Source organism: Macaca nemestrina, chromosome 12 (genome assembly GCF_043159975.1).
Source record: "Macaca nemestrina isolate mMacNem1 chromosome 12, mMacNem.hap1, whole genome shotgun sequence".
Taxonomy (NCBI): domain Eukaryota; kingdom Metazoa; phylum Chordata; class Mammalia; order Primates; family Cercopithecidae; genus Macaca; species Macaca nemestrina.
The window spans coordinates 82,788,870-82,803,703 of record NC_092136.1 but is presented as its reverse complement, the minus strand read 5'-3'; the positions used below and the strand labels follow the sequence as shown (position 1 = coordinate 82,803,703).

The window sequence follows — 14,834 nt, the reverse complement described above, 5'->3', positions numbered from 1 at the left end:
CTAATACCTGTATCATATGATGTATCTATGTGTTATTTTTAATTCAGCCTCATTTAAGCTAATGGAATAGTTAAAAATTTTAAAGACAGTCATTCTTACTTTTTTTTACCTGATCAGAATCTAGTTGAGTCACTGCCATTTTTCCTATGATAAGTTAATATCAAGTTAATACCCCTTTAGCAGCAATTTTAACAGATTTTGGTTGATTGCCTCCTGGCTGTCACCAACTAGCTCTGTGATATCAGTACAGGACGCAACTCTGTGCCTCTGCCTCCCTGTCTACAAAATGAGGACATGGGTCTAAATTATTGTTAAAAATCTCTTTTGAATAAAAATGTTATATTCTAATGATTATATATTCATGTATAAGGCTATAATGATCATATATCCTTAATCTACATACTTCTTTGTGCAGTTTTAATTAAAACTAAGAGAAGTAACTCAAATTCAAATTATTTTAAAAGACATCAAGACACTGAGAAGAAAACCAGTTTTTCCAATAAAGTATTTTCTACGTGATGGTGATAAGAAGACATTTGTATAGCACTTTATATTTATATTGTCCTTTGTGGGTCTCACAACCTAAGAGCTGCTATCATTGTCCTCATTTTGCAGATGAAGATATTGAGGTTCAGAGAGATTCAATTACCTCTCTAAGGTGATGAACTAGCAAGATGTAGAGCCAGCACAAAAAAATTCTGGGTCTTCTCCTTCTAATTTAAGACTTTCCCTCCATCACCATTTATCTGTAACCAGTCTTTTACATAGGAGACAATTTTTCCAAGGTGCCACTATTCAGAATTTATACTCCTTGAAAATAAAATTGACCTTTAGAACTCTCTGGCACCACTTTAGAATTATTCACTTGCGTCACTACAGTTCTCTGTGCTTTTACAAACTAGTTGTTTTGTCAGCATGAGTGTGACAACAATTAGACGTCCCCTGTTTTTGCCCCATGCCTTTTCTCCTTCACAGTCATTCAATGACAAGCGTAAAAAGAGCTTCATCTTTTCACGAAAATTCCCATTCTACAAGAACAAGGAGCAGAGTGAGCAGGAAACCAGTGATCCTGAACGTAAGTAGATTCTCAAAGATAATGTCACATGCAACATAAGAGAAATAAATTCACAGGCAACACGCAGGATGTAGGCTCTCCCACGCCACACACCTAGGCAAACAACACAGCAGGCAGGCAGGGCAGGTCTACTACTGTGACCAGTGTTTGACTACAGTCTGGATCCCTCCTTTCACATGACTCTTCTTTGCAGAAGGCATTGGACAGAAACTTGCCGAAACTGGGACTTGCACCCAACCGACATTTCTCTTTGACCAGGAATGGGTCTGGTTTGCCTTTTCTATCATGCAACTCTCTAAGTCTTGAGACAAATTCTTTTCTGAGAAGAAATATTGGATTCCATTGACACATATGTTTTTTGGAATGTTAGGAACAATTAAATTATCTTTATCAATTACTAACACATTTGCTCACTCTTTCCCTCCTGCAAAACACTAAACACTTGCTGGGCACTGAGCTTGTAATGGTGGATATCATTTAGAATTTGCTATGAAATTTGGAGAGGTTTATTCCTTAAGTGGGGCATTTTTGTGGCAACATGATCAACCATGGGCCAAAAATGGGCATTTGCTGAATTTTTTTCTCTCTTACAATCTTTTGTTTAAACCTTGAGTTGCTCTGCAAATCAGAAATTTCCTTCTTGAATCTCAGCTCAAGGAGTTTGGGGTGAAAGTTGGTTTAAAAGAAGAGAGAATGGGATCCAGATTGTTAAGGCAGCACGGTCTGTCATGGTAGTATTCATTTCAACTCCACTGACTTCTTCCTTCCTCTTCCGTGGCTGTTCTTCCTCTCTCATTGCTCTCTCTGGGGACTTCCATGCAGGACATCCCCGGATTAGGTGACGACGGTTATGGAACAAAGACTCTGAGTAAGTTTCCAGGAATGGTCACTGTAACGTTTCTTTTCTTTTCCTTTCCTTTTGAGTTTGGCTTTTGTTCCTTTTCCTGAGGGCCTTTCACTCCTAGCATGCACAAGATACGAGTTTTATTTGTTACCTAGCTGTGAATGCTCCTACAAAGTAACTTTCGATCGTTTTGTTCTGCATGTCAGCATTTAAAAGCAAAGTGTATCAGGCACTCTAACTTCTGTTGCAGTTAACACCATCCCTTTCTGACCAAGTGATATTATCAACATGGTCCTGATGCCCACCATAGCATCACTTGCTCTGCGCTTAATACCTCCCAGAGAGCAAGAAACCATGTTGAAAGAAAGGGTGAGCTAAGTGTTCTAGAACAGCAAAATAGAAATGTACTTTATGTTCTTCCTTCTGTCTTTTCACATGGAAATATTTAATGACCTTGTCAAATCTCATAATTGGGTTGTACTTTGCTGTTAGTAAAGGAGCTGTTTTGTAGTCGAAAGGAACATGCATTCTCTAAAAGCAAATTTTAAGCTACTTGATCTTCCATGAGTATTTATTTGTTATTAACTTTGATTTTTTTCTGACTTGCGGTGATCCTGCTTGAAATGTTTATATGATAAAGTTTGGATATGTAATAATATGCCTTTCTATCAGTGATTTATCAGCTATATTACAAAATCAGGTCTTCACTTTATAGCATAGAGTGAAAAACAAAATATATTAAACCTTTACATTTTCTAGTTGTTCATGTATTTAGTCTGTGTCTGATTTCACTAAGCAATTAAAAAAATAATTATCCTGTCTCTTAATATACTACACTATGACTTTTCCTCTTTAATAACTAACCCCATTGCGTAGGCACCAATGAAATGAGAACAGAGTTTTGTGTCTTTTGCAACTGTATCACATGTTTAAGTTTTTTGTTTTGTTTTGTTGTTTTAAATTAACAGCTATGGGCAATATTTTTAGAAGCTGTTTATTTGTATAAAACAAAACTACATTGAACTGGACTTTGTTTTCAAGGGCTCTTTCTATAACCCTGAGTATTGATACCCCCTCATAATTCAAATTGTTCATTTGGAGAGTTTTTAAAAGATATTTATATTTTTAAAAATCTGATCCAGAGTACTGATCTTAAAGATGAAAACTTTATTTTTGAGTCACTATATGGAATATGACAGAAAATTTTTCTTGAATTTAGTGGCTGAAGTTTAAATATTGATTTCAGCATTATCTGGACAGCATCAAGCACCACCAGAGAGAATTTGTAAATTTTCAATTTGAGAGAGAAAAGAAACATCTTAATATATTGTTAATAATAAACATCACTAAAAAGTAGTGGCTTTTGGAGTGTCAAAAATAGGATACCCTTTCAATCCAGAATATGCAAATGTCTGTTTGCTCTTTAAAAATTGAATAAATTTTAAAAGTAAAGCTTGGCAACAACAACCAAAAACCCAGTCATCCCCAATTCAAGGCACTTAAGATAATAATCTACATGAAATACACTATTATTGGTTATGTGCCTTGACTTTCATTTTTGTAACCGAAAACAGATTTGCACAGGTTCATCCACACTTCTTTCCCTATTGCCTCTTTGCACTTGCAAAACGTGTGCCCAAATTAGTAATGCAATTCTGATCATAGACCAACACAAAGAAATGATTTGTGCAAATTTAACCCATGCTTTGGTTTTCATTAGTTTCATACTCTAAAACTACTCTATCCAATTGGCAAGAATATATGATGTCAAAGCACTTTTTTATTGTTAGAGAATAATTTTATATATTATTTTTGTCTTTCTAAAAATGCATAACTATTGTCACTTTTTAAAAAACTGAAGTTATTTATAGTGAGCTTCAGAAATCGAATAGTCACATGTTCTTCATTTAATTAAAGTAATATACAAATAAGTTGATAGACTGATGAGTGTGTCATCTATAACTTAACAAGCAGTATGGATGAAAGAAAATGATTCTGGAAATAAGAGCTCAAATTCTGGCACATAAGCAACACATCCCTGTTAAGTTAGGTGAACTATGTATGAAAAAATAATTTGGAGTATTGCTGTGCAAGCAAGTCATTCAGCATGAATTAAAAAAAAAAAAATACTTCATGCCAGAACTTGTACTGTGTATCAGGCCATTTATCTCCTGCCTGTTCCATGCCTCCAGAATTCAATAGCTATCCAAGCAAGAATCCTAAAATAAAAACAAGGAACTATTGAGCTGATTCATAAAATATTATTCAGTGACTCACATCTTCCTCAAAGATTTCAACTCACTCACTGAAGCAGAAAAGATCTTCAAGAATTCCTTTTCATCCTGAGAATGTGTTTAGGAACTATTTAAATAGAAATAAAATTCAAGGGATTCCAGGGATCAATTAGCAATTTGAATTGCAGCATTCCAGCAAAATGCTTAAAGGCTAAAATTGAGAAATAAAAAACTCTGCAAGAAAACAGTGCCCACACACCAGAAGCGCCTGAATTTATAGTCAAGAAAACATTCTGTCAAGACATACTATTCACTGTCACATAAATCTTGAAAGTCAGAGGTATATTAATGGGTCATAGTATTTTTCTAATCGCCTAAGTTGACATTATGCATTTTTTGTAATTAAAGATACTTTCTTCATTTGCTAAAAAGAAGAAACAGCAATCAAGCAGCGGGTTCCTGTAAAATGGAGATAAAGTTTTCATCTTCTTTATCTTATCTGAGTTTTCTTAATGCAGCCTCCTCTGCGGCTTTTACTTGCCTTTCGCTCACATTTCTAGTAGCCTTGCATGAGTGTATTCCTTTCAGTTCTGGCTGCTCTTCAATGCTTGGTATCTCTTTAATTTGCTGTGCTGTTCTTGCAGAACATGTTTCTTCTAATGCCAGCGATAGCGAAAGTAGCTACCGTAAGTTACTGCTTTGGTTTGCGGTCCTTTTCTTTGCAATTGCCCCATTGCCTGTGGTGGTCATTTCAGATTTCTGTTGTTGTTTTTCAATTGCTACCTTTTATCATCTGTATTCAAAGCAAATGGCTTGAAATGAAATCACTGGATGTGGAAAGATAAAAAAGACACTAGAGCCATCAGTGGACCCTTATGTGATTTGTGCAAGCAGTAGTGGTCTTGCTAATAAACAATTACAACCCCAGTTGGTTGTGACTCAGTGATTCAATTGTCACAGAGAAGGTGTGTAAAAAGTTCAACGTGGTGGATTTTTACATTGTAACCCCCAAAATAATTGAAACTCTCAGCAGGAGGGTGGAAAAATCATCATGGTATTGTTTTCCTTCTTATTTTGCCATTTCCTTTCTGTTCTTGGCTCCCCTTCATAGGAAAAACATTTATAAATTAAGTGTTCCTTTAAAATCAGGTGTGAATCTTTTACATCACTTTCTCTTTGATTAATCATTTAAGGTAGAATACTATAACATTTCTGACTTTACTTTTTTGATAATTGGGGAACTGATGGAAGAGTTTCATCCTCTAATGTTGAAGGAACTTAATTTTTTTAATGTGACCAAGTCTTCTTAGATCAGAAAACTTAGCTGAAAAGGTAGGTAACTATTTAAAAGTTATTTCTGGTCTTTGTTTGGTCACCTCAAGCCATTTGCTTAGTGTATGAAAATATCCACCAAACACCAATCATATCCTTTTGATCAGTCCTCATGGTTTCTTACCACCTACTTACTTACTGGTTTTTGGTGACTAACATAGGTACATATTTTTACTGGGATTCTTACAATTTCTGTAAGATTAATTTATATTCCTTAGTGAAATGGGTTACCCAAAAAGCAGGCCTAATACATGTGACCCACAGATACTAAGGCAGAAATTGGTATTGTCGTTTGTTTGAATGAGTATTGTATTAATTGAAAACTAGAATTGTTTGAGGTTTTCCCCCCGATTATAGCATGGTACTTTACAAAACTATGCCTTTTTGAGGTGGAAGGCCAAATAGTGGTACAACACTTAATTTGGATTTTGAGAGAGGCTTTGGAAAATCAGAGGGGCGGCAAGTAGGAGAGGAAGCACAAAAAAGGAAAGATGGCAGATGGAGGTAGGCTTGGAGGAGGAAGATGATGCAGACAAAGGAATAAAATGAAAAAAAAATTGTGATGAGATATGCTTGATTAATCAAACATTATTAGACTGATATAAGAACCACCTAATTTTCTTACTGATGAAAGTCTTATTGATAGAAGAAATTCCATCAATTCTTGCTGATGGAAGAATTCAAAAGGTTCTTGTTGTCAACACGGTAACATGACAACATTTTTACATTCTTTATACTTTTATAATTTTATTATTATCCTAATTTCAGAAAAAAATTGCCTCCCCCCTTTTTCATTTTATTTTAAACCAAGAAACTAGGCCAAGAAGAATTGACCAAAGCTTCTGTTAATAACACCTAAGCTGCCCTCAATTTAGTATGTAGAAAAATATAACTTATTTTCTGGGGTTCCAGGAAGACCAATGACACTAGTTTCCTTGATATTAAGTTTTCAATTTTCAAGTGTTGTGCTTCCACCCAGTTGACACAGGTACAGCAAGAGAAAGCATCATGCTTTATCTTTCAATTCTTTTAATGGAAAATATATACTATACAAGAACTACCTTTTCTTATAAATATCACATTTTTATAGAATATTTTAAAGGCTTCTCTTCTCTGTTTCAGAGGTGGGAATATTTTTCCCAGAATTATTAAGTTATAAAAACTGGCCCAAGACTTTCAACTCTTTGACAGATTTTTGGAGTGATGTTCCAAGATGACATCACTAATTATTTTTACTCTCAAATACTAGTTGCACATAAATGTTTATCGAATGAATAAAGGAAACACTTGTAGACATCTCAAATTATCTATGAGAAAAGAGAAGAGTTGGAACTGGATTCTATGACATTAGTAAGGCAAATATGGAATCTAATCATCTCTATTGTCTTGAGTTTCATCCAAGGTTATAGAAGGTCAGCCACTCAGTTTGGTTTCTTTACAAATGAACAAAAGTAAGAAGAGTCTTTATCACAGCTCAGAGGAGAAAAATGACATTTATTCCTCCAGAATGGAAATATGAAGAATTCCAGAGGAATGTTTATTTATTCATTTGGTACCTACTATACATGAGGTCCCCTGGATACCATTAGACCCATTGTGAATATCAACTAACTCTAGATCTAAGCACACATAATAGTGGGAGAGATATATAAATAAATTTAAAAGTGCACAAAATGTGACAGGTACTAAGATAGATGTCTGGTTCAAGAATAGTGGGAGCGTAAGAGGTAGTTTCAGAGAGGAAGCAGCTTTGAGCTGAGCTTTGGAAAGTTGAGGAACTTACTAGCTAGACAAGATAAGGAAGGAGCTTCTCAGAAAGAGCATTGCCACGACAAAAGACACAGAGGTTTGGAACAAATATATTTTCCAGAAGGTACCAACTCTGAAGTCAAAATAGGCTACATTTTTCTAGTGAATTCCTGGCTTTTGCTGTAATTATGACTAAAAATAGTATAAACAAATATAAAAAAAAAAAAACCCTCTTTTCACCAATATCCAGGTGTTGTATTTTACTGTTATACTTTACTATTCCATATCCACTCTGGGGACAAAATGGCTAAATAATAATAATAATAATTCAGAGTTTGAAACAAAGACCTAGGCCATTGTGTTTCACAATCCGGAGTCCCCATTCACACTGTATCTTGGAGTTACACCTTATTGTGGCAACCTTACTTGAAAGTCTTATATGTTTCCTGAGGTATGCCACACACACACAGATACACACAAACATCAATTTCTAGTAAATAGTTCAGATCTTTCTGCATCATCTCAAGCATTATAAAATAGGTTTTCCAACTGCATTTAACACCAGCTAAAATTGCAGTTGATAAAATGTACATTGTCTAATTGTGCAAAACACCACCTCAAAACTATGTTAATTGTGGACTAATTCTAGGTTTCTGACAATAAAGTAGTAAAATTCAGCCTTGTATTTTTGGCTGTTCTGTATCACACCTTACAATTGCCCTTGTATTAGGAGGTGGTAAATACTAGGCAAGTATAATGAGGACTATGTAAGCTTCTAAAACTGAAGACATGCCTTCCTCAAAGCTCAGTAAAGCTCTTTACATCATCATGAATGTGTGCAAGCTGATAATTATCCTTCCAACCCATTAGTGCTCATCAGTTAAGTAGGATTTTCAAAACAAGGATCTTGAAGAACTGATCTGAGTGAAACTAAGGTGTTGAGATTAGGAGACCCAAAACTTCTCCACTGAAGTCAGTGAAAATGGTACATATTCTTCACCTTACTCTATTGTTCTCAACTATTGCCCTTAGATGTCTTTACTCCTTTAGTCTTTTTAAAGCAGTTTTTCATTACATCTATTATCTCATTTAATTTCTGCAACAAAACTATTAGACATGTTTTACATTAATACCCCCTTTCCATATGAGGAAGCTGAAGCTCCAAGAGGCTGCCTACCTTATTAAAGTAGTAGCACTGCAAATCCAACCAAGACCTCTTAATTCTGAATCCCATTCATTTTCCACTCTTCCCTGTAGTTTGTAATCCAAGCCTCTTGACATTTTACGTAGTAACTTTTAACCATTTCATACTACCTATAAAGTTAATGCAAACAGCAATATTTATGTAACATTATGCACCAAGTCTGATTTTAAGGACTGTATGTATATTAAGTTCATCTTCTGAACATCCTATGGAGACAATTTGCCATTAATTTACTGTATGACCTTAAAGAAATTACTCAAAGTCTTTGAGACTCAGTTCTCTCCTATGTAAAATGAGTAGCTTGAATTAGAACAGAAATGGCAAATAAATTTTAATCAAGGTTGAAACTCTAACCAATTGGCAATAGCTGCCTGAAGGGTTGTAATGAAAAGTATTCTAAGGCCATGTTGAGGCTCAGCAGTAGTCCCGGCAATGATCAGTTTGTGATGGCTGTCAAGGTCACAGAGAGTAACGGTGTGTGCAACGCACTTGCCATCTATGAAGCACATGAACCCTAAGCCCTTTCTTAGCACTAACATTCTATGGCTCTAAGAACCTAATTCGTTCTTAAAAATCATCATATGCAGGCATTAAAAACTAAATTTCGAGCATTAAATGTACTGCCACTGGTCTCTCTCCATCATCTCTCTTTTCTAGTTTCCAGGAATTCCTAAAGAACAGCAATTTGCTTTTGTCTAGCATGAAGGCATACTAGGGTCTCTCATTGTGACTGGCTTCCAGTTTAAACACATAGTGTTTTGTGGAGACTGTGACAAAACCCTCTGCCAAGTCTCTGGCAGCTGCAGACATCCACACACAGCTCTGTGCTGCTCTCCCACTTTCAGCCATGCAGTTGCCAGAACAAAACCAAGAAATAGTTTGTACCTTTTTTCAGCTGTTATTTCGAAGTGCCAACCCCTCCTGAGTAGAAAATAGAAAAACTCTTAAGGATGACTATTTTATGGGGATGACACAGCAGCAATAAAAAGAAAGAAAGAGAGAGACAGAGAGAGAGAGAGAGAACTTGTGTTTAGAGGCAGAGCACCTGATGGCCTCTTAATAACCCTGACCTGGTTTCAGCCCCTATCTCTCATTTCAATTTTTTGTTCATTTGTAAGCTTTACCTCAACACCCACCCACCCTGCCCCACAGAGAATTCTGCTTCTCTCACTGTTTCAAGACAGTGCAATATACTCCACAAGAATTGAAAAAGGTATGATATTAAATCTTGACTCCACTATTTACTAGCTGAGGAATCAAGGCTCATTAACATCTCTGAGCCTCAGCTTCATCTGTAAAATGGGGATCATCAGAGTACCTACCTCAAGCAATGTCTGTGAAAAATAAAAGCCAGTGAGTATGAAAGACCCTCAAGGCCTGCAAATTGCCATAAAGACAGGATTTTTCTCTCCTTCATCACAGTGGCTTTTTCTCTTCTCCTTTGTCTCTTCCCCATTACCCATAGGGCTTTTCATTCTTGGACATGGGAGGAAAAATTAGTTTAAGATGCTGAATTCACAGCAATTATGTCATACCCACCTCCACGGGTTTCCCCACAGGCTTCCTGGGTATTACACAGTACCTGATTGCCACAAGGTCTTGAGGATTGGGGTGGCCCAGACATAAGGGATGCTGCCATTGCTGTCTACCAACACTACTGCTCTGAACCAGAACCAGTGCCTTTCATTAGAGAAGTAAACCAAGAAGCGATGGATAGACAGAGAACTCTTGAACAAAATTAATCAAAGCTATGCTTTGTCCTAGTTTCCTGAATCACAATCATATATGCTGACATCAAATATCTTATTAAAGATTTGCCTTTAGAACGTTCCATCAGAATGATTTGCAAAGCCATTGGGAAGAGATTTTTATGGGAACTTGGTGTGCTCTATTTATTTAGAGAAAACCATGCTTTCCAAAATTAAATGACCATATTAACAGAAACACAAAGTAGAACCTACCTTTGGCCTAATTGCTCATCCTGTTTCCCACGACTTAAATCAGAATGCAAATTTGTTGACATCTTTATGTTAAGCACTCAATGGGGCACTGGAGACACGGTGATGAATGAAACTCAGTCTTTACCTTTATGAAGCTCCCAGCCTAATCATGAAGTCCAAGAGTTACCTGACATTTAAAGCTTTTGTTATCCCATGGTCAGGATTCTTCCCTTGCACATTAATTGTTGAAGATGTCCCCGTAAAGTTATAGTCTAAAATTGCAATATTAGTCTACCATGCTTCTATCATTAAAACTATACTTTTTCCCCAAGAATTTATACACTTCTTTAATTGACTCACAGCATTTTCCTGATGAAATAATACTAAAATAAAACCTTGAATGCTTATACCCTCTACATAGCTCAGGCTTTAAATAACTGGGGGTTAGTAATCAATCACCTTCACGTTTTTTGGCCTAGGCTCTGTACATTTCAGTAGTTTATTCAAAGGGAATCATTCTTTTCTTGAGTACAGAAAATAATGAATCTGACTCCTCACTGACCAAACCCCTGACCAATATGGGAGAGTCCCCTGAACACTTCTGGGGTGGCCATGCGTAGATACCACTTAGGAGGAGCATCAAGGTCCATTCTCTGTACCCTTAGGAAGTAGCTTGCCGTGGTGGTGCCATTCTGAGCCCAAGCCCTCCTTGAGGCTGAGGTAAGACTTCAGCCTGGGGCCATTTCTCACACTTGAAAAAGTAAGACACTCCTACCCCCATCCCATTCCATCTACCCAGCCTCCAAGGAAGTCATCTGACTTCACAGCTATAGCCACATATTGCTTAATTTTCCCAAATCAGTCATTATCAAAACAGTCGATGATATTAACTCTTCTTACGAAATTACCTCTCCTTTCCCTGGTGCTGTGGCTATTGAAGGAAGAGAACCTGGCATTGATAAACTATGAATGTGCTTCAGGGGTGGGCGGTGAGGATATACAGCAAAGGTGAATTGCCCTTTGGTTTCAGAAGTTACCTCATATTCCACTCCTGCTCCACTATCTCTTCTAGTAGACAGAAAGTCCTTTTCAACAGCCCTAACCTATTGCCGCTCCAAAGGTTAGTCAATGCAAATAAAAATGCAGACACTTCCGGGTTTGCAGCTGAAATTGAGCTAATCCTCTGACCAATTAATTCATCAATTGTATAAAATAGATGATTGAAAAAATAAATACCAAAAACCAATTTACTTTCTATGGTTATTTGTTGACTTGAGGTCCACCCTGAATCAGAAGTCTTGTAGCAAATGACATTGGAGGGACCGACATTTTACTAGTGTGTCTTCCTTAGTTCTCTATCTGAAGTGTCAAGGCATGGTTTAGCAGCAATTATAACCAATGATGTAGGACACTCCTCAATTTTTTATCTACATTAATTGACCCACAGCATTTTCCTGATGGATTAATATTAGAGTAAAACCCTGAGTGTCCTGATGAAGTTTTTATATCATAAATTAAATAAGCATATACTTGCTTTTGAACAGTGTGCTTCTTGGGGAAATAAAATAGAAGATGAAATAAAAGGTACAGCAATTCTGATTATGTAGCAGCCAACTATTGAACTGGACCCTTTCCTTGAACTAAATGGCTTCCTTTTAAGTAGTAATGCTTGGTGTAGAGGCCATGACATTCCATTCTCAATGCCAGACAGAAATCAGTCTCACAGGTCATTGCCCTGCAGCAAATAGCTAGCTACCAGTTATTACTTAGAGTTATGACTGTGAAAATCTGATACTAAAATAGTGCTGAAGAGTTTTGCAAGGATGAAGGGAATTTTGAATGGCTCAAGGAGAAAGAGCAAGGAGAATTAACCCTGAGCTGTGTCTGTTTCCTGTGTTTCAGAGCAGGGCTTGTCTCTGTAATATATGACTGATTGTTAGTTCACTGTGGTTTTCTTTTCTTCTCTTCTCAGGAGGACAAGAAGACCTCATTCTTTCCTATGAGCCCGTTACAAGGCAGGAAAGTAAGTTTCCCAGCACGCTTTCATTCCTGATTTCTGGGACATAAATAGGTGACATCATTGAAGGAGGGAAAGAGTGAAGGACTAAGGAGAATAAACTCTGCTTAATACTCCGTTGTCTTGAGACCGTACCCTTCTCTCTCTCTCTCTCTCTCTCTCTCTCTCTCTCTCTGTTTCTCCCTCTCTCTCTGTCTGTCTGTCTGTCTGTCTGTCTGTCTCTCTCACCCTATCACCAAACAAACAACTTCCCTGCTGAGTATGGGCAGTAATAGCTCCTAAGAGAAGGATGCAGCCCTCCAGATGAGTGGTCCTCAACGGGAAGGAGCACATTCAAATTACCTAAAGAGCACTAACTATGAGACTGGTGAATAAAGCCTCCGGAGAGACTGATGTCAGCTCAGTATTGAGAAGGCCTTTCTAGCAGATCTGCCTAAGACACAGGCTATCTGTAAGCTGCTGCTTTTTCCTGGAGGCATTCATACAGAGGCTAATTGCTATTGACAAGGATATTGCAGAGAGAATTCAAGCATCAGATGGGGAGTTGTACCCCATGAACTTTCAGGTTCCTTCTAATCCCAGACACAAGGAAATCTAGACACCATATCAAAGTATAGAGAGTATTTTGATCTGGGGAAAAGAAATCATGAAAACATAAGATGTTATTACTACTAACAATTACTTTTTATAGTCATGTCTAAACAATAGCCGAACAGCTGATTTGGATTCTTTCTTCTCCCACTCAGTTGACTAAATTCAGTTGTTTTGACATTATGTAGGCAGAGCCAGAGAGTAAGCAAAACTCCTCCAAATGTTTCTTTTCATCAACAGATACTGCAGTTGCCTTTCCCTGCTAGTAGATTCCAGAAAGTAGGCACTGCCAACCTCCTGAGTGTTAAACATCAATTTCCCTGTGCAAGGCTGTATGAGTAATTTATCCAGTGAAGTAATGCCCTTAGCAGCTCTTACTGTCTGGCAGTTAAGAATCACCCTTGCAGGACAGTTTTGCAGTTGTTTCCAAGTCTTTCTCTTTATCTCCATCTTCCTTTCCCATTCTGCAGTAAACTATACCCGGCCGGTGATTATCCTGGGGCCCATGAAGGATCGGATCAATGACGACTTGATATCTGAATTCCCTGATAAATTTGGCTCCTGTGTGCCTCGTAAGTGTCATTTTTCTTTCCTCTAGGGGGAAAAAAAAAGAGCTTGGATTATTTATGAGATAGTAAAATGTAATTCCTTTCCTCCAGTAGTCTCTCCAGTAATTCAAATACCAACCATTTCCGATTAGCTGAGTGCCTTATTTAATTTCTTTGCCTAACACTTTTCATTTATGCTGCTGTGTGCCATTCTGTATTTAATAAAAATAATAATGTTTTCTCCAAACTGATTGTAGCCCCTTAAAAGGCAGGATGAATCTTTGTGGCCCCCCAACCATTTAAAACAGCATAGGATTTATGATAGGCATCAGTATGTTTTTACAGATTGATTGAAATGCCACTGAAACATTATTTTTTATAGGACGGAAGAGATCGGAAACAAAGCCATATATTAAAATCCTCTCAGGATGACTTAGGGTCGTATGTCAATCCCAAAACCCAACAGGCTTTCCCATGTTGACAGTCCCAGGTTTAGGGAGGATGAAGACAAGAAGATATATAGCACTTCAATTTGACCTCTAGGCCATTACAGACTTTAAACTACTTTCTTCTCATTACAGATAATCATCAGGCTTCCTGGGCCCTCTGATTGTAGCCTTATTAGATTCTAACTGCTCTGCCTTCCCTCCTCCCAACCCCCTACCATACTTTCTCCACTCATGCATCCCATCTATACCCTGACTCTGTCACACAGAAATGTACGCAGACCTTCTATGTATGTAGATAGGTCCATCAGGAAATTTTAATTTATTAGATAATGGAGCTCTTACATCTGATACCAACAGATATTTCTCTTCCATTCTATGTATTTTAACACTTATGCTTTCAAGTGTCTCTAACATTCCAGTACTGCAAATTTTGCATGAGATACATAAGAATAGCAGGAATTGTATGTGTCCAGTATATGGCCAAAAGACTAGGATGATTGCTGTATCTCATGAAACAATTCCCAGCAAGGGCTCTGGGAAGAGATCCTCCCATAGAACATATCCTGAGAAAGTCTTCAGATAGGAAGGAGCAAATGAAACTCCAGGTCATTTACAGCAGCTTCCAGCTTGCTCTTCCACTTTTGAGAGAAAGAAAACAGAAAGTACTTAAGCATTCTTTCCACTTTTCCTTTCACCTTGTATATTCCTTCTCTTTTTTTAAATTAATAGAACCATTTTATGATAGTCAATATGTGTTCATTGTACAAAACTTGGAAAATGCTAAAAAGGAAGTTAAACAAGAAAATTAAAAGTACACAAAATCCCACACAATACCCAGAGATAACATCCTT

The 14,834-nt window shown here is 37.1% G+C and overlaps 1 protein-coding gene across 45 annotated transcripts in view; it reads left to right on the top strand.

The window, feature by feature from the left end:
- LOC105468849 (discs large MAGUK scaffold protein 2) overlaps positions 1-14,834 on the top strand; it is a 2,241,192-nt gene that overhangs the window by 2,211,074 nt on the left and 15,284 nt on the right. For 21 of the 45 annotated variants that reach the window (XM_071075910.1, XM_024788715.2, XM_024788713.2 and 18 more), the window contains 4 exons: positions 976-1,075; positions 4,798-4,839; positions 12,351-12,401; positions 13,457-13,558. In XM_071075910.1, the coding sequence (XP_070932011.1) occupies positions 976-1,075; positions 4,798-4,839; positions 12,351-12,401; positions 13,457-13,558 (295 nt within the window). Of the gene's footprint in view, positions 1-975; positions 1,076-1,897; positions 1,944-4,797; positions 4,840-12,350; positions 12,402-13,456; positions 13,559-14,834 lie in introns of all 45 variants that reach the window. The other 24 variants (XM_024788717.2, XM_011719263.2, XM_011719258.3 and 21 more) reach the window with 3 other exon arrangements.